Below are 18632 nucleotides of genomic sequence, written 5' to 3' on the forward strand. Positions count from 1 at the left end.
CTACACCACCAGCAGTTACCATACCTGGTCTGCTAGGTGGTTGCTACTTAAAGTCCCCAGGACATTTACAGTATTAGGCCAGACTGCCTTCTCTTCTTGTGCACCAAAGGCATGGAATAGTCTACAATCCATGCTTCATCTAGATATGTTAGTGCCACTGAATTAACTTAAAATATTGATGGGAGACTTTGTTACGGAGGAGTGTAAATTCTTTTTTTTTTAGGCTGGATCATGTTGTATGTTTTAATGATGTATTGATTGTTGCTGCGTTCTTGGCCAGGTCTCCCTTGAAAAAGAGACTGGGTCTCAATGGGCTTTTCCTGGATATTTTTTTAATCTTTTATCCTGCAACGAGTGAGGTCTGGCCACCCGACAACCTGCCTGCTCGACCCCATCCCCTTCTCCAGACCATCTCTGGAGACCTCCTATTCGTCACTTCCCTCATCAACTCATCCCTGACCACTGTCTGCGTCCCCTCTGACTTCAAAATGTCTTGAGCTGCTCCCCTCCTCAAGAAACCAACACTCAATTCCTCTGATGTTAAACTATAGACCTGTATCCCTTTTCTTTCCAAAACACTTGTGTGCTGTCTCTGATCAACTTTCTCGCTCTCTCAAAGATCTTCTTGACTCTAACTGTATGTCGCTCTGGATAAGAGCATCTGCTAAATGACTAAATGTAAATGTATAATCAAATGCACCACAGGCACTGTACTATCAATCTGCTTTTAGTTGTGAAATGTTCCACTTCTCTCCACCAGATGTCTCTACTTCCATTCAGCTCCATAGAAAAGGTGAAAACCTTTATCTCTATCTAGAACCTAAAAGGTTTCTTTGGCTGTCCCCATAGGAGACCCCTTTGAAGAACCCTTTTTGGTTCTAGGTAGAACCCCTATGAGTTTCATATAGGACCTTTTACACAGAGGGCTCTACCTGGAACCAAAAAGGGTTCTCCTTTGGGGACTGCTGGAATCCTTTGGGAAACCTTTTTATGTAAGAGTGTGCCAGTAGATTTAATCATTCTACTGCACAAAATATATGAAGTGATGAAGTGGTGCTTTAAACTGTAATTATTTTTTTCTCCCGGGTCTTCCTTTAGATATGGAGGTGGTTAAAGGTGAGTTCTCTCTTACTTCCCTGCCATGAAAAAGAGATTCACTGTAACATGAATGTTGTATATTAAAATCTGTTTCCCCGATAGAGATTCTGACGACAGCCCCCAGACCAGCTCACGGCGAGGGTGTGTTTTAACTGTCTGGTGTCTAATGATGTCCGTCTGATTTCATCTTTCAGATTATGATGCACCCTACGACTATGACCTCGACTATGACTCCTGTAAGTCATAGTTGATAGATCTATATACAGAAATGTGTGTGTATATAACTGTTTAGTTGTGTTGGCCATGTGGATACTTTGTATGTTTCTAAGTTGATACAGATGTTTAACATCTTTTTGGGGAATTTGTATGTTTACAGGGGATGAATCGGCATCAAATCCTCGTAAGTATTTCTATGTAGTCTAGCATAAGATGAATGTACTTCAGAGCCAGGCTCTGACCTGTCATTGGTTTCAGTGCTTCAGATAGATGAGATTGACACTGTTGTCCTTCCAGGGCCGGGCCCCCGCTCCAGACTGAGCTCTGTCAGAGTCTTCTCCTCTTCTGGTAAGGCGCCTACACGACATAACATATGACTGAAAGTTAATGTTTCTCACCTGTTTTTCTTAATGTCCAACATGTTTTATTCTGAAGTTGATGGAGACCCTCACTTTGTGGTCCAGCTTCCTAAACTGAAACAGAATCTGTGTTTCACGGTGGACGGCAGGGCCAATGATGTACTGAGACTGCTGGAAGACCCAGAGAGAGGTTAGTCAGCACAGACTACCAAGACAAGTCCAGAACTCTCACATTATATTACTGGCATGCAATTTCATTTTAGCAATGTGCTGTATAATTTGAGAAGCACACTGACATTGTATAGGAACAGAATTGAATGGGAATTCATTAATACGAACACATTAATCCTGTTAATGCTGCCATGCATATATAATATATATATATATATATATAATCTCACACACAGTTAACCCTTGCCTTCCTCTCGCTTAAGGTATCATGGTGGATGGTCATTTGATGTGGGCTCCGTCCAAACAAGATGTCGAAGACCGTTCCCGTACGTACTTTGACCAGATAACCATCTCCACCAGGGGCGGGACAGGTGTGCTGGGCGCCATAATGATCACCCTCTCATTGGATGCCGTGGTGGTGGAGGGGGAGGGGCGGGACACCCTACACACAGATCAGGAGGGATCTGTGACAAGGCAGGGCGTGATGGTTTCCATGGAAAGCAGAGATGACTTCCATCAGAGCTGTTGGATCGAGCTGACGAAGCACATTCGTTTCCTGGTTCTCTTCCACCACTACAAACAGCCCAGCTACCTGCAGATGGCACACCTCGGATTCTACATCACTGATGGACAGGGCCTCTCTCCTTCAACCAAAGGCCTACTGGGTACATTCCTTTATCCCTCTTAAAGTACTTTCAACTGGTTTCTTTGTATTTTTGCACCTGACCCTAAAGCCCCTGCTGTATAAAGGGATTTAGAAAAATATGTAATGATTTAGTGATTGTTCTCTTGTCCCAACAGGCCAGTTCCAGCATGCTGACATGCGTGTCACGCTGATGAAGGACCCTCGTGACACACTGCGTCAGCCCAGTAAAGAGAGGGTGCTGTCCAGGGGGGTGCTGAGGTGGGGGGTGATACACATGCCCGTCACCCTACAGGACAAGACCCTGAAGGACACGGTGAGGAAAGGTCACCTGGGAAGTTGTTGGGTCGTGCCCAAGGCACAGGTGGAGAGACTGCTGGGGCATCCCTACCAGAGCTATGTGGTGGATCACCTGTAAATACTCACTGGCTCTTTTCAAATGTCCACCCTAGCACTAGTTAGAATACTATACATGCCTAATACATTGCTTTATATTAAGTGGTATGGAGATTGGAACCGAGACACTCATCTAGCTATCCCCTCCACCTCAAAGCTGGGTAGCTCAGGCCATGGGAAACTCTAAGGACAAACAGCACTGGGACTAGGGTGCTGCTGGCTAGCCTTCAATACCAATGTCACATAGTGAGTTATTACTCTCTGAGAGCACCGGTAGCAGTGTGCACGAATGCATATTCATGATTATGAGAGGAAAAAGAGAGACAAATCCGAGACAGAGAAAAGAGAGGGCAAAAGAGAACAAGAGACAGATGCAAAAGAGAAAATGAGAGAGACCGATACAAAGAGAAAAATAGTGAGAGACAGAGGGAGAGTCCAGTAAGTATGATGAGGTAATTCACACAGGTGTCAGACATGAATAAATAAAGGAGATGGGATGATGTCATTGCACCAGTCCTTTCTGAAACAACAATAGTGACAGACTTCTCCTTCTGCCGTTAACATTGCAACAGCAAGATCTTAATTTTCTGTATACTTCTGCAGACAAATGCTGTTTGATCTTCACATACAGCTAATTCCAAACTCCCCTTCACAGAAATCATGTTTCATAAGTACTTTTATAATTCCAATGTTATAACAAATATATTAATAGATGATTTGAGCAATGTGGAATTTTATAAAGTGTCAGAGTTGTGTGTGTATATATATAGTATGTATATTCCTAAAATGACTAAATCTTATAAATTGTCTATGGAACTCGTTTTGGTCTTATTGGGATAGGTAGTTTTACACAAGATTTAGTTCTGTTAAAACACATTGACTCTCAGACACTTTGGATTTGACTTTTCAGGTTTGCCATGTGCTTTTAATTTTTTTTATATCATTTTGTTCATAGTTTAATTCATTTTATTTGTTACACAAGACATTGTTCACATACTAGTGATCAAACAAAGGACTGTAAGTTGTTTACTTCTCCGTCTGCCCTATGTTTTCGGCAATTTCAAGGGATGTCATCAATAATATTAGTCAAAGGCCAAAACTCTTAAATGAATACAGTAAACCACATTTTAGGCTTTCTTTTAAATAAATAAAGAGAAGACAGCGTCTGGTATCGAGGAAGGGGAAAAATGCCCAAATATAACAAGCTACGCTTGCAGAGTAAACTCAACACTATTCACCAAGGTAACAGAATTCCAGTATGAAACTCACACAATGTTTAAACAGTGCACAGTCTGAAACTGTAGAAATGAGTCTAAAAGATGACTGGACTGAAAGGTTAATTGAACCCTATGATTGAGGACCAGACTGTTGCTATCGTCTCACTGTCCTTCATCACAACCTGTTATAAGACCTGTTAATGTTTAACCCATGTAAAACTGTAATAACCACTAAATCAGGTCAAACATGATACAACAAAACTAAGACAATGAAGTCGGCATATATGCATCACTTTGAGATCAGTTATGATAATATAACAAACTAATAGTAGAGAAGCATATTCAGCATTACCTTCCATCACCATAACGTCAGTGAAATCAAATAAATTAGCATTGTACTAAGACACACAAAGCCTCCCCAAATACTTAAAAACGGAGGCGTTTAGAGATATGAGGGACTACATGAAGGGATAGGCAATAATTCCCACTAACGTCATCCATGTTACTGTAATCATATTTGAAGGGAAATGTTGTGGCATCTATCTCAGCATTGCTGCCCACAATTGATATGTACTGTAAATAACTAACCAAGCTGCAGATCCAAACCTCAAAACAATGTCATGCCTGGAAACATATAGATGAAGAGAACCTTAAAGGGTCAGACAGAATGGAGGTTAAGGGTTTCTACAATGGAGGAGATTCACATTAGGGCCCAGCCAAGTCCACAGAACCCCAGGATTTACTAGACCATAGAAATAGAATGACTAGAATTTCTGAGATTCTATCGCTGTTATATTAGACTGTGGGTGGTAGTTAGTGGAAATACAATGTTCACAGTTAGCAGTCATGAAAGACACAAGACATTTGCAGCATCAAGTCAACCAACTGACATCAATAAGCAGAGGAATGATCGGCAGATAACATTGTTTTTAAATATACTGAAATTATTTGAAAACCGAAACATATTGGATAAGACCCCAAATTAAGGCTTAAACCAAGTAAAAGCAATTGGTTCATACTCTGGGGAGGCACTTCATATCGAGGCCTCAGAACCTTTTGTAATGGTGCATTCTGTTAAGTGTTTTACATTTTGGGAGTGTCCGCTTTCCCCTCCACTTGCTACTGTAAGGTTGCCTAGCAGGAGTCTAAAGGGAATTTGTCTCTGTGTGTGACATACAGAACAAGGGTTAGTTAGACCACAACAATGATCTGGAGCTACCTTTCACTACAAGCCGAGAGTTCAGTCTTCCTTCTTTTACACAAAAGCAATACTTTCCTGATCTCAAATCTGTGTCAGTCCCTAACTACATTCGTTTTTATCACCTTGCTTCATCGTATCTCAACATGTAGTGATTGGATTTCCTATTTGAGTACAACTCAGTGCTATCCTTGGGACGTCCCTATCCTAAACCTAACCATAACCCTTACCTAACCTTGACCCTTACCTTAACCATTTTCAACTTCAATGGGGTGACATCAGTTGGGACATCCCAAGGACACTGTTTAGACTTTCTCATTTCATGAAAAATGTATTCATGTAACCTCACCAACATGCCTAGCCTCCAGACAGACCCTCACTGTAACCGCCCTCTCTCACTCTTCTACACAACACATTCCCTTTTCAGTTTGACATCAAAGTCCACTTCAGAGTACTACAGTCCATGTTTCCATTTCAAATTCAGTAAACTTCATAACTTCAGCAAGTGAAAATGCTCACCAAACGTTGAGAAATAAAAACTCTTAACAATGAAAAAATAACGAACGGAAACCATTCAAATCGTAACTTTGACATCACACAACAAACAGAGAAATAAAACGGGGTTTTAGGGACAACAGAACAGTTAGCCACCGGTTAGTTTAACTACTAGCACAGAGAACACAGCAGCACTGCAAAGTGAGCACTATCAGTTTGACAGAACAGCCTATTGATATTATAACTTTTCATTTTAAAACATTTTGTCTGACCGAGAGAGAGATTTGCCAAAAAAAGAGCAGTTGTCTATGTAAATAAGTAACACAGGTTAAATAGTAGGAAGAGAACAGGGTGAAAGCAGGGTTGACAGGAGGGAATGATCAGTGTGAGAATGGCCCAGCCTTCAGAACGCTCTATGTGCAATACTACTGTGTATTCATGCATGTCGAAAAGTGAAAAGGCTTTTGAAATTGCAACAACAATGAATCGGTCTACCTCTAATGATCATAGTTTAGACGTAGTTTAAAATGGAATGAGAGACCATATCAACTCTGCCTTTCAGTGAGAGATAGAGATAGGGAATGTGAGTCTTGGAACAATGTGCTGTGTGTGTGTTTTAATTATGTTTGAGTATGGAGACCTCAGAAGGAGGGGGAAAAAAGGAGGACAACCGGAAGGCAGAACCTCCCTGTCTACTCTAGAACCTTCTAGAACTCCCCTGAACACTCCCACCATCTCCCATATAAGGTACCCTACCCAGTACCCTGCCCCTACAATCTGTAAATGATCTAACTTGTTACCCGTTGTACTCTTTACCCTGCCCTCTACCACCTCATCCATATGTTCTGCCTTCTTCCATTAACCCCCTCTTCTTTCCCTTCTCTGCCCCGCCCTCTCCCTGATGCCCCTCCCTCCTCATTGCTCATCCTCCCCAAACACATCGTTCTGTTTGCGTTTCATGTTCTCAAAGTCAAAGTCGCTTCCGGTCATACGCTTGTAGATGTCCTTGATGTCGTTGCAGGTGGTCTCGAAGTGAGTGGTGGCGTCGTAGGCCGACGAGGCAAATATCTGAACGAGACATAAAATCACACCAATTTTTTTTCACTCCACTGCCTTGTCCTAAAACATGTCTCAGAAAGGTGGTGTTTTAGCAATATAGGAGGTATATCTAGATGTGTTTGACTCACCTGACTCTCAGTACCGTCGTCTGTGGGCTCATAGAGGTCACTGAGGGACACAAACCTACAGATAAAGAGGGAAGACGTCAGTTATTGACTTACAAAAGCATCCTTACTGCTATTCATTTTATTCATTTGTGACAGCACACATCGTACAAGCTCAGTTTAGGACAGTGATGAAACAACACAAGATACACAGTATAATATATATAAATACATAATATGTAAGTCGCTCTGGATAATAGCATCTACTAAATGACTAAAGTGTAAATTATAATATATGCCATTTAGCAGATGCTTTTATCCAAACGCGACTTAGTCATGCATGCATAAATGTTATGTATGGGTGGTCCCGGGAATTGAACCCACTTTCCTGGTGTTGCAAGCACCATATGCTCTATCAACTGAACTACAGAGGACCAAGACAATCAGAGAAGTGGGAGGGAGAAGAGGAGAGGAGGGAGTAGAGAGGAGGAGAAGACAGAAGGAAGAGGGAGAAGACAAGAGGGAGCAGAGAGGAGGAAGAGGGAGAAGAGCAGAGGAAGAAGAGAGTAGTAAAGAGGAGGAAGAGGTAGTAGAGAAGAGGGAGTAGAGACACACTTCTGGTCAATGGGCTCCAGCAGCTCCAGAGCAGGCTCTATCTCAGCCTCAGGCTCGTTGGTCTCCACAGTGGTGCTGACAATGGCAATGTACTTCCCCTGGGCCGCCACATTGTGGGCATAGGAGATCATACACACGTAGATGTCTGGAGGACAGAACACAAGTTAGATCAGTTTAGGGATAAGGAAAAGAGGGTTTGTGATATATGGCCAATATATCACGGCTAAGGACTGTGTCCAGGCACTCCACGTTGCGCTGTGCATAAGAACAGCCCTTAGCCGTGGTATATTGGCCATATACCACACCCCCTCATGCCTTATTGCTTAAGTATAAAATATGCCTGACAAATATGTTCTGTGGCAGTCACTTTGCTTTTCTGATACCTAATTGTGTATTCGATTGAGATTTTACAATTTTACTTTTCTGGACTATTCCAGACTTTTTCAATCTCCAACAACACTGCTATTGTACTTTATGTGAGGTAAACTTACTGGTAGAGAGAACATCTGACAACAGGAAGTCAGAAACATCCCATCTTAGTAAACCTGTATTTGGTCCACCCCTCACCTGACTTGCGGTTGACCTGGTTCTGGGGGATGATGATCTGACAGGAGTTGGCGTCGTTGGTGTCCTTGATCGGGTGGCTGAGGATACAAATGACCCTGATCACCTGACCTGCCTTACGCACGCGGTCCTGGATGTAGCTGGGGTCACAGATCAGCTGTTTGCACCGAGCCACCTGACAAGGGAAGGACAATATAGAAGACAACAATGTCAATCTAACATACTGTACTTTCTCTCTTCTACAAATTGTATATGTGCAGGTATTGTTCACTTTTCTTCAGTGCATTGACTACGTTACTATAAGGTAAAGAGATTAGATCTTATAGACATATTAGATTGTGATTTTATTTATAGTTTAGAGTGATTTTTATAGAAAGATTACATTGTGATTTTATAGAACTGATTAGATTGAGATTTTATAGATAGATTAGATTGTGGTTTTATAGAACCGATTAGATAGATTAGATTGTGGTTTTATAGAACTGATTAGATGGGGATTTTACCTCTCCCTCAGACTTCACTCCCACCACATGGCCATCCTCCATCACTATCTCCTCCACTGGTTTGTTGAGCATGTAGGTTCCTCCATAAATTGCACTCAACCTAACAATGTATGAGAGAGAGACTATGAATTATACTTTATTATAAATATGCTAATAATATGCTAATACACGATTGAAGACATTTTACATTTACAATTTAGTCAGTTATCTTTAGCAGACTCTTTTATCCTTATCCAGAGTGACGTAAGATCAGAATTCAACATGCACAGCTTTGTCTTACTAACGAAAGGACATAGAGATTTAGGGATTACAAATGTAACATACAGACCTGGCAAATCCTTGAGGCAGCTCCCCCAGGCCATAGAGGGGGTACAGGTAGGGGCTTTTCCCATATCGGGCCAGGGATTCACTGTACAGCTTGATACGATTGATAGTCTCCAAACAGGGCACATCAAGGTAGCTGGAGAAAGGGAGACACATGATCAATAGGACTCAGGGTGTGCATTGAGGACATTCAAATTTCCTCAATGCTTTTCAAAGCATTAATTTGGAATTTCAGTTTACTTCCTGATAGGCCCTGGCCCAGGCTAAATCTTATTAGCGAATAGTAATCAATCTAAGTGCTCTTACTCGTCTGTCCTGTAGAGGGCCAGGGCGTGGCCAGTGAAGTCGACAACATCCTGACCCAGGTCAAACTTCTTGTACACATCTCTCATGGTGGTGACTTTGGGGTCGACGCCCTCGAAGGTCTTAGGGTCGTTCTCGTCAAAGTTGGCCACAAACACGAGGAATTTCCGGAACCTTCTCTTCTCAAACATACCCATAAGATCTGGAGGACACGTGACAAAAACAAAAGTGAAAGCTCTGCCTCATATATGACACTATACTGTATATATAGCAGGAAAACGTTAATAAATGTCAACTTTGATGGTTCATATAGCAAACTCACAACACAATCTAAAGTACAGTTTACTGTATATTCAAACTTACTTGAAGCTAGCGCCTCAGTCTCAGTTGAGGGCACCTTGTAGATCTTTCCTCCCTTGTACACAAAACTACCCTCCACTACTTTGAAGTCCAGGTATCGTGTCACTTCTGTGTATAGCAGCATTTTCACAAGCTGACCTGTTTTATTGGATTGTCAGACAGAAAGGATGGTTTTCATTTAATAACTTCAAGGTATCACCATGTTTCGTCAATAGCCATGCCATATTTTGCTTTATTGGTATCATGATGGCGATTTACATTTTTTGTTGGGTAAATTCTGCTTCCTACTTATACTCATGATGTGGTGATGGTCTGCATACATGAATACGTTGAGTAACTGAGCAACATGATTTATGATTGAGGCTATTGGTGTGCCGATTGGTTCTGTATGTATCGACTGGTAACAGGAATATTCATTAATCTAATAGGTTTAATTGTTTCTGTCATTTGCAAACAAAAAACAAAATTGCGCAACTGACCATTGGCCATAAGAAATTTGGGGATGAGGTCCACGTTCCAGTCTCTTCCACGACCCATAGACTCTGGAGGGCTGTCAGGCAGTTCAAACCGCTTGTACAGCTGTGGAAGGGAAATATATGCACGAGTGAAAACATCAATAAATACACTTACAAATGAAGTGAAAGGAAAATAAAGGAGAATGAAATATCTGACTTAAACCATGGAGGGCTGGGTGGGACTTTGGAATATATTAAATATGATTGAATATTTGAGTGGATATTGACACAAAATGATGACCATTAGATCCACAATGTTCTACGGCCTTACCTCTTCCAGAGGGGTGATGGAGGAGCTTTCACCTCCATAGTAGGGGTTCCTGTCCATGTGCAGAACTTTCTTTCCATTCACAGACATGATCCCAGAGAGGATGCATTCCTAAAACGCAATGAAAGGCAAAATATGAATCAACATTCGTATTAAAAAAAGCAATTGTGTGTGTGTATCAGGAGGGAGAGATGGGGGGGGGGGGGGGGGGGGGGGGGTGTAAGAGGGAGGGACAAGATGTATGCAAGCGCGAGCCGATGTCTGAGCCATAACAATAATACTGTACTAATAATAAAAATAATACTATTCATAAAAAAAACGAACAATTGTAGTATAAATAAAGAAAATACACTTTTTATCTCTGCATCTGCCACCCCAAATGAAATGAGTGTAGCGGATATTGTTCATATCCAGGCTAAATCATAAACTGTCTGCACTAAAAAAATATTCATTTTATGTATAATGTTGGCTTTGTCTTATTGTAAACTCTGTACACATGTGCCTCGAATATGGAACAGGGTGTGATGACTGAGGCGAGTCTACGAAACATTATACACTAGGGAGAGGTTCTATTTATTTAAAACCATTCTCAGACCTGCGCAAATGCTGTTCAATGAAGGCCACTACACCATCACTCTGGGGCTACGCCTAAAGATGCTGCACAACGAATGAACAATGCATTGACAACACAAATGTATCCAAATAAATCGTTGCCTACTTGTATCCATTATTCAAAGATATCTTATTAGCTTTGGGGCAGATAGGCTATTTACCATCACATTTTCCTAAAGTCAGCCAGGGATGCAGATGCTCCTATCAATTGCATTATTGGATGAATAAGAAAACATAGGCAAACTTCATAAATGTAAAGTTGAGTATGCTATATCACCAAGCCATGCCTTAATGTGAAGCAAATACAATTGATTAGACTACTTACCGTGAGTCCGGTGCCCAAAACGATCACATCATATTCCTCATCCATGTTGTATCACCGCCTCTCCAGTCTCGCCCTCTTTTGCCTTGTGAAATTTCAGGGAATTGGCAGGAAAGGAAACCAAGTGGAAGAACGGACGCAATTTGTCCCCGTTTCTTTTTAGAAAGTGTATGTTGGTTAGATGCCGTTTTAAGTTAGTATGTATTTATTTATAATCAGTTATAATTTATAAGTGGAATATGGTCCACACTCTGTCACCGGCAAGAACGACCAAAGATGGCCCTAACCATGGAACGCTGTGGAACAGCAATGATGCATTCGCGTCGGAAAGTAGGGCACATCCCTTGCGTCTGCGCCTCACACTAAGGCTACACCCCTAGTCTCACAACAGACGAAACAGAGAAACCTCAAACTGTCCCTCCTCACATTTAAACAGTTATGTTATTGTATGCTTACGCTATTCATAAAAAGGCTAGATTTCTTCTTCTTTTTTTTTTTTTCTTTTTTTTTTACATTTTTCAATGATATTCTATTGCCTGATTAGACATTAGATGTATTTTGTTTTCCCCTTCAGTCATCTTCATTGCGGTAGGCGCAGCAATTGCGGATGCAGTAGTATTCCTCCGCCAACACTGCTGTTATGAAAAAGCTCAGAAGACTGATAAAAGCCTGAAAATAGTTACCGGTAGCTATGTCTTCTATGGGCCTAGTCAACTAGGCGTGTTTATAGGCTAAAAGTAACATCCGCGGTGTAGACTAAAGAATAACATAATATTAATCTTGCTCATTATGTTGGCTACTTTGTGTAGCCTATTCATGGTGGCATATAAAAAAACATTTATTTTAGCCATATAGGCTAATTCCTCCTCAAGATTAGACAGACATGAACATGTCCAACTGCCTAGTTATTTATACTATAACACCACCATATTTGACTAGGTCTAGGGGCCCCCTACATATTGACCATATCGATGACTGACAACAACGAAAACGAAGGCCGGAAATATGCGCACGTTAGCTGTCACTCATATCAGCATTAACGTGACCCGCTCTGACGGTCCACTCAGGTCCTCGTTTCAGGACCAAGGAGAGCGCCCCAGGTTTCTCGGACAACAAAACGTCCGGTTTACTTTAAAAATCCCATATTATTCAACAATATTCTGAGATTAGGCCTAATGAGGGGTCTATAATAAATAGCCTTTCAATTACTTTATCAGATGTTCACAGATAGACAATTGACAGGCCTACACAGATAGACAATTGACAGGCCTTCACAGATAGACAATTGACAGGCCTACAATCAATAGGCCTTCGTTGCTAGGAATCAAAGGCTAATCATAACATAATGATTATATAATCTCACAGATCCTTATCTAATTTGATAAAATCTCAAATATTGTGGTGGTAAATCAATTGCAAAATAATCTAGCTATTTTGGGATATTTTCTTCTTTACCTACTGCAATTCGTTTTATTTCTTTGCAAAAAAAAAGAAGCTTGATGTTGCATTTGTAAGTGTCTTTGCTCTAGGGCAGGGCAGGGGTACGTTCCGTTCGTGACGGTTTACTTAACGACACGTTTCCCCAAAACAGTGCGCACAGTTCCTTTAACAGCCTGAGTTAAAAAAAGGTTTTATTAAACCATTATTTAACTAGTCAAGTCAGTTAAGAACACATTCTTATTTTACAATGACGGCCTATCCTAGCCAAACCCTCTTCTAACCTGGACGACGCTGGGCCAATTGTGCTCCGCCCTATGGGACTCCCGATCACGGCCGGTTGTGATACAGCCCAGGATCGAACCAGGGTCTGTAGTGACGTTTCTAGCACTGAGATGCAGTGTCTTTAACCACGGCGCCACTCGGGAGCCCTATGGTATACATATGGTATACTTACACACTGAGGTATAATAAGAACCATATGGTAACTGCCCTCTGGGTGACCATAATTACGTTTTTCAACTGGTCGTTCAGTCGAGTACCGGTTCCGTTGAATTCAACGTTGCACACCGTTCTGACATACTGAATGCAACCCAGGCTGCATGAGCAGGAACTGTTCCACGCACATGACAGTCAGCTGATTTAATGACGTCGTTTTACCCCACGTGACTTGGACTTTACGGAAAAACAAACTGACGATGGCAGGATCCGAGTCGTCAAGTAAAATGCGTACTAAAATGGCCTTTATTATTATTTTATTCGCCCTATTATCGACTGGAAGTTGTAGCAGTCAGGTACCACTTGTAATGTGGTCCAGTGAAGGGTAAATATGTATTATTAGTTTGAAAGCGAAGGGATTTTGAGCACTGCTAACTTTATCTATCGTGCTACTGTAAGCTAACCAATCCAGCTGTATTGCTAGCTAGCATAGCTATACTGACTTTTATAAGACAACGTTATAATGCTCAAGGCATTAACTCCCTTTCGGATATCATTGTGTTATTATGCATTGCTAATCATTGCCGTGTTAGTTGTTGATTTGAGTAGTTAGATGTACTGTTATTCTATTGAGATAATATGTTGTACATCTTTCCAGGTACACCTTACCACAGCATGCATCTCCCGCTGCTGGTCACATAATATCTCATGTCCAGCTGTTGGCCTACCTAAATTCTGCTCTGGGGTCTGCCCCACACAATGTGCTGCTCTTCCTACAGGACAAGGTCAGGCCTGATATTAATCATATAATTGTATTCAGTTGTACCACGTACAATTGTCTACTACTTGGCAAAGACTATTTAAAGCTAGGTCACATAGTATGCAATGACCATTTATATACTGTAATGTCAAAGCTGAATAGCCTACTGTGCTCTTGCTTTAGGGATCAGTAGTGCAGAGCTTGGCCAGCTACAGTATAGTAACCCACTTGTGATGCCCTGCCCTGGTGTTTCCCACTCTGGTGTCCTGCCCTGGTGTTTCCCACTTGTGATGCCCTGCCCTGGTGTTTCCCACTCTGGTGTCCTGCCCTGGTGTTTCCCACTCTGGTGTCCTGCCCTGGTGTTTCCCTCTCTGGTGTGACAATGCGTCTCAGACCCACTTCCTCTTTACTTTCTGCAGGCTGGAATTTCAGATATGTAGTAATAATGAGACTAGCCATGTAAATGGATTTTAGCTTGTTATATTGTACTGTTTTTAATGAATCTCAAACTCTGTGAAGCAGGTGACACTGACATTGTTGTTGATATATGCATTGTCTACATAGCTGAGCAAAGATGACTTCACAAGGTATGGAGGAGTTTTTGGAAACAAGCAAGACAGTGCCTTTCCTAACTTGGAGGTAAATATTCTGTCTTTTGAGGTGGGGCATGGTATTGAGATACTAATATGATCAGGGCCATAAATCATCTCAGCGTAGGAGTGGTGAATAAGATCGCATGGACAGTGGAGATCTAATCCTACATCAGCACTCCTACTTTGTGAATTTAGACCCGGATGTATGTTGACAACTCATTTTGACTCCATTTCTCTCTCCCAGTCTGCATTACAGTCTTCGTCTTCACTGTTCGTGCTGCCTGCCCTGTCATGGCTAGGTGCTAGTGCGGTCCCAAGCCTGCTACAGGAGAAGCTGGGTGTCTCCCCACTCAGCGTAGACCCAGACACACTGGAGCATCTGCACCTCAATGCCTCAGGAAACACTCTGCTGGTTATCAACCTGCCATATTCTTCTGGGTAAAACAATTAAACCAAATGTTTCTGGAAAAATACTTTTTGATTGATTTGTTCACAATCCCACAGTAACTTGAACATGTATTGTATACTAATGTTCTTTGATTATGTTCCAGTGCTTACCTGTCCTGTAAGGATGTCCTGCGTAACAATGGTACGTTTAAGTTATGGCCATTTGTTGTTCTTGTCAAAACCTTGTTATTTTATGTATTGGTATGTATGTATTCAAAACTATTTCTGTGACTCAACAATGTGTCATGCAGTATGTCTGAGTGATGCATTTTTCTCTCCCTAGATGAGGTCATTGGTAAGGTTCTAAGCATCATGAAAGCCCAGAGTGTGCCCTACGTTGCCATTTACACTGGGCTCAAGCCCTCAAGAGTAAGAAACATAAAAATATGCTTAACAAATGCTTCTAATCTACACCATGTATCAGCACTTTTTCAGAATTGTAGTTTCTAATGTCTCCTCACCTGACTTGAAATAAAGTGGTGTGGTGTACTTTTTGTTATGTTCTATTCATCTTCTCAATAACGTTGTAGCTGTATTTTGATTGTGTTCTCTCCTTGCTCCCTAGGTGATTGAGGAGCCGTCCCTGATTGGCCAGTCTTCTATGAGCCGTTCCTTGCTGCAGGCAGTTGTGGATGAGGTCAAACCTCCTCTGATGTTCAATTCCACCAGAGGCCCTTGCATCATGCTCTGGGCTCAGAATCTAAACGTCAGCTTTAGTGACAAGGAATGGATTGATCTCGGTCCATCGACCTTTGCTTCTGGTGGCTCTGTGAGCACGTCTGGGTCCTTCTGTAATGAAACCAACTCGCAGTGAGCCTGATACTCTTTTTTTACTGTGACATGCCACTTTTTGCTATGTATTACAGTATAGCAGCAGTATAGTAACATCATTGATACTACAGTATAGTGACATCATTGATACTGCAGTATAGTGACATCATTGATACTGCAGTATAGTGACATTGATACTGCAGTATAGTAACGTCATTGATACTAGAGTATAGTAGCAGTATAGTAACATTGATACTGCAATATAGTAACATAATTGATACTACAGTGATTAGTTGCCTTATGTTACATGTGTTGCATATTTTAGCACTATCAAATTACCCAGTTGTGTGTTGACCGCAATAGGGAATCAGAGCTCTGTGGTGGAGGATTTGGATATGAATCCTATTTTGTTTTTCTCAGGCTTGTCCTTGATTATGGGAGTTCTGTTTCACCTTACAATCCCTTCCGTCTCATGTAAGTATATAATGTTAACATTTAAAATAGTTTTTGTATTAATGAGATGCAAGTCAAATATCATAGCAGCTTATACCAACAAAGTGTACACCATCTGTTCCTATGACACCACCACCCTCCTCTACCTTCTTTATCTATATTTTCAATGAATGAACAGTTAATTCCTGGACCTTCCCATTCCGATGTCAAGTGTGAGGTTACTAGAGTCTTATCATTTCCAGCTTCTCCATGAGCCAGCGGCGCTATCCTGTGTCTGCACGGAACTGGTTCACCCTGGACACTGTGGAGTTGGTATTCAACACCCAAACAGCCACCTACAATGGCAGCCACGGAATCTATGCCCCGGCAGAGTACTCTTTCCACTGCCAGAATGTCAACAACTTCCGCAATGCACTTCTAGTGCCCCACACTCAGAATGCCAACCAGTGGAGAATCCTCTTCACTGACTTCCAGGTACGAATGCTTGAATTTCAGCCACGCAAAGGCAAAGAGCCTTTCAATAAACAGGGTTTAACTTCTAGAGGGTTCTGAACTTCTTAGAACAAAAAAGTATTTTTTATGCATCCTTTATTTAACCAGGGAAGTCACATTGAGCTTGACTCATCTTTTTTAAGTGAGCCCCTGCTCCAATCCATTGTTAATAATTTTGCCGGCATCTGTTTAAATCTAGATCCAAGGCTTCAGCATACTGAACGGGACAACAGATTTCTCCTATGCCAGTGACTGTGCTGGCTTCTTCACACCAGGGATCTGGATGGGCCTGATCACCTCTCTGCTGATGCTGTTGATTCTCACCTACGGCCTGCACATGATCATGCAGCTACGCTCCATGGACCGCTTTGACGACCCTAAAGGCCCCTCCATCTCAGTGCCTCAGTCAGAGTAATGAAGACGAGACAATGCCCCCTAGACTGCTCCCAGACCTGTTCGTGCTGTCTTTCTTATTGTCATGTGACAATGTTCCCTCCACTTTGATTTGTTCAATAAATTCTATTGTCAGGTGCTTTAGCCACCTCCCATTCTGATTACCAGCTCAGCCTTCCCATCCCCTTAGCCTTTATTCTGTTTGTCTTACACAGTCATTTAACAGATGCTCTTATCCAGAGCGACTTACAGGAGCAATTAAGGTTAAGTGCCTTGCTCAAGGGCATAGACAGATTTTTCGCCTAGTTGGCTCTGGGATTTGAACCAGCTACCTTTCGGTTACTTGCGCAACACTCTTAACCTCTAGGCTACCTGCTGCCCAAGGGTTCCATTACATCTCTTCATTTGCACTTGCCCAAAGAACTGCATAATGTACTGCAAATGCCTCCCTTTTCCCTTGATACCTAATCAGCTCACGCATGTGCCAATAAAAGGGGTTTGTTTGTACAAATAATAGAGGAAAGCTTTTGATGCCAATTCAGTGACTGAAATATGATTGCAGCATTTTGTGGGACTGATTTTGGGTTATTTCGCTTGCATTGTAAGTTTCTCAGCTGTGTAATTTAAAGACTAATGCAAGAATTGCCTGTAAATATTAAGTTGAATTTATGTGTGCAGACTTGACGTTTGTGTGCGTTTGAGAATGCCTACCCTAAATATTGCTGTTGGAAATGCATAGTAGGACGAAATGTGAGAAAAGAATGCTGTGCAAATTATGCTTTGTTTCAAAAAGACAGTTTTACTCAATGCTGGCATTTTTTCATTGACATCTGTGAAGTTGAAATAAAATGTCAAAACTATCAGTGACCCTCATGCCTCTATACATACAAAATAGTGCTAAAATCCAATGCTTTGCCATTTTATCTTGACAGTGCATTCGGAAAGTAGTCAGACCCCTTGAAGTTTTGTTACATCACAGCCTTGTTTACATACATATTCAGACCCTTTACTCAGTACTTTGAAGCACCTTTGGCAGTGATTACAGCCTCGAGTCTTCTTGGGTATAACGCTACAAGCTTGGCACACCTGTATTTGGGGAGTTTCTCCCATTCTTTGCAGATCTGCTCAAGCTGTCAGATTAGATGGGGAGCATCGCTGCGCAGCTATTTTCAGGTCTCTCCAGAGATGTTCAATCGGGTTCAAGTCCGGGCTCTGGCTGAGCCACTCAGACATTGAGACTTGTCCTGAAGCCGCTCCTGCGTTGGCTTGGCTGTGTGCTTAGGGATGTTCACCCCAGTCTGATGTCCTTAGCGCTCTGGAGTAGGTTTTCATCAAGGATCTCTGTACTTTGCTCCATTCATCTTTCCCTCTCCTGACTAGTCTACCAGTCTCTGTGCGGCCAGCTCCAGGAAGTCTTGGTGGTTCCAAACTTCTTCCATTTAAGAATGATGGAGGCCACTGTGTTCTTGAGGACCTTCAATGTAGCAGAAATGTTTTGGTACCCTT

At 41.8% G+C, this 18632-nt stretch overlaps 3 protein-coding genes across 5 annotated transcripts in view; 2 read left to right on the forward strand and 1 right to left on the reverse strand.

Annotated features, from left to right (window-relative positions):
- The window catches only part of LOC115165580 (inter-alpha-trypsin inhibitor heavy chain H6), a 41109-nt gene extending 37417 nt beyond the window's left edge, over positions 1-3692 (forward strand). For 2 of the 3 annotated variants that reach the window (XM_029718780.1, XM_029718782.1), the window contains 8 exons: positions 761-793; positions 1099-1116; positions 1293-1334; positions 1475-1498; positions 1612-1662; positions 1750-1863; positions 2108-2509; positions 2646-3692. In XM_029718780.1, the coding sequence (XP_029574640.1) occupies positions 761-793; positions 1099-1116; positions 1293-1334; positions 1475-1498; positions 1612-1662; positions 1750-1863; positions 2108-2509; positions 2646-2905 (944 nt within the window). In that variant the 3' untranslated portion in view covers positions 2906-3692. The remainder of the gene's footprint in view (positions 1-760; positions 794-1098; positions 1117-1292; positions 1335-1474; positions 1499-1611; positions 1663-1749; positions 1864-2107; positions 2510-2645) is intronic. The other variant, XM_029718781.1, reaches the window with a different exon arrangement.
- A 160-nt stretch (positions 3693-3852) lies between these two features.
- On the reverse strand, positions 3853-11718 carry LOC115165582 (rab GDP dissociation inhibitor alpha). The gene is made up of 11 exons (XM_029718786.1): positions 11346-11718; positions 10412-10519; positions 10105-10204; positions 9629-9763; positions 9269-9467; positions 8967-9098; positions 8639-8738; positions 8139-8310; positions 7572-7716; positions 6981-7035; positions 3853-6861 (listed from the first exon to the last, which is right to left on the reverse strand). The coding sequence occupies exons 1-11, from the start codon at positions 11388-11390 to the stop codon at positions 6709-6711; spliced, it is 1344 nt and encodes a 447-aa protein (XP_029574646.1). The 5' UTR covers positions 11391-11718; the 3' UTR covers positions 3853-6708.
- Positions 11719-13435: 1717 nt separating this feature from the next.
- LOC115165583 (V-type proton ATPase subunit S1) lies at positions 13436-17986 on the forward strand. The gene is made up of 10 exons (XM_029718787.1): positions 13436-13602; positions 13876-14002; positions 14542-14616; positions 14815-15008; positions 15122-15159; positions 15301-15386; positions 15583-15827; positions 16209-16262; positions 16484-16715; positions 16933-17986. The coding sequence occupies exons 1-10, from the start codon at positions 13478-13480 to the stop codon at positions 17146-17148; spliced, it is 1392 nt and encodes a 463-aa protein (XP_029574647.1). The 5' UTR covers positions 13436-13477; the 3' UTR covers positions 17149-17986.
- The last annotated feature ends 646 nt before the right edge of the window (positions 17987-18632 follow it).

Source organism: Salmo trutta, chromosome 28, assembly GCF_901001165.1.
Source record: "Salmo trutta chromosome 28, fSalTru1.1, whole genome shotgun sequence".
Taxonomy (NCBI): domain Eukaryota; kingdom Metazoa; phylum Chordata; class Actinopteri; order Salmoniformes; family Salmonidae; genus Salmo; species Salmo trutta.

Bases quoted from the DNA above. Each gene is read 5' to 3' on its own strand.
- LOC115165582 (XM_029718786.1), bottom strand. From the start codon at position 11,390: ATGGATGAGGAATATGATGTGATCGTTTTGGGCACCGGACTCACG. The intron at 9,468-9,628 runs GTAAGTTTGAAT...CGTGTCCTCCAG, and splicing joins GACTGAGGCGCTAGCTTCAA to ATCTTATGGGTATGTTTGAG. The intron at 8,311-8,638 runs GTAAAATCCCCA...TTCCCTTGTCAG, and splicing joins GAGTGAAGTCTGAGGGAGAG to GTGGCTCGGTGCAAACAGCT.
- LOC115165583 (XM_029718787.1), top strand. From the start codon at position 13,478: ATGGCAGGATCCGAGTCGTCAAGTAAAATGCGTACTAAAATGGCCTTT. The intron at 13,603-13,875 runs GTAAATATGTAT...ACATCTTTCCAG, and splicing joins GTAATGTGGTCCAGTGAAGG to GTACACCTTACCACAGCATG. The intron at 14,617-14,814 runs GTAAATATTCTG...TCTCTCTCCCAG, and splicing joins GTGCCTTTCCTAACTTGGAG to TCTGCATTACAGTCTTCGTC.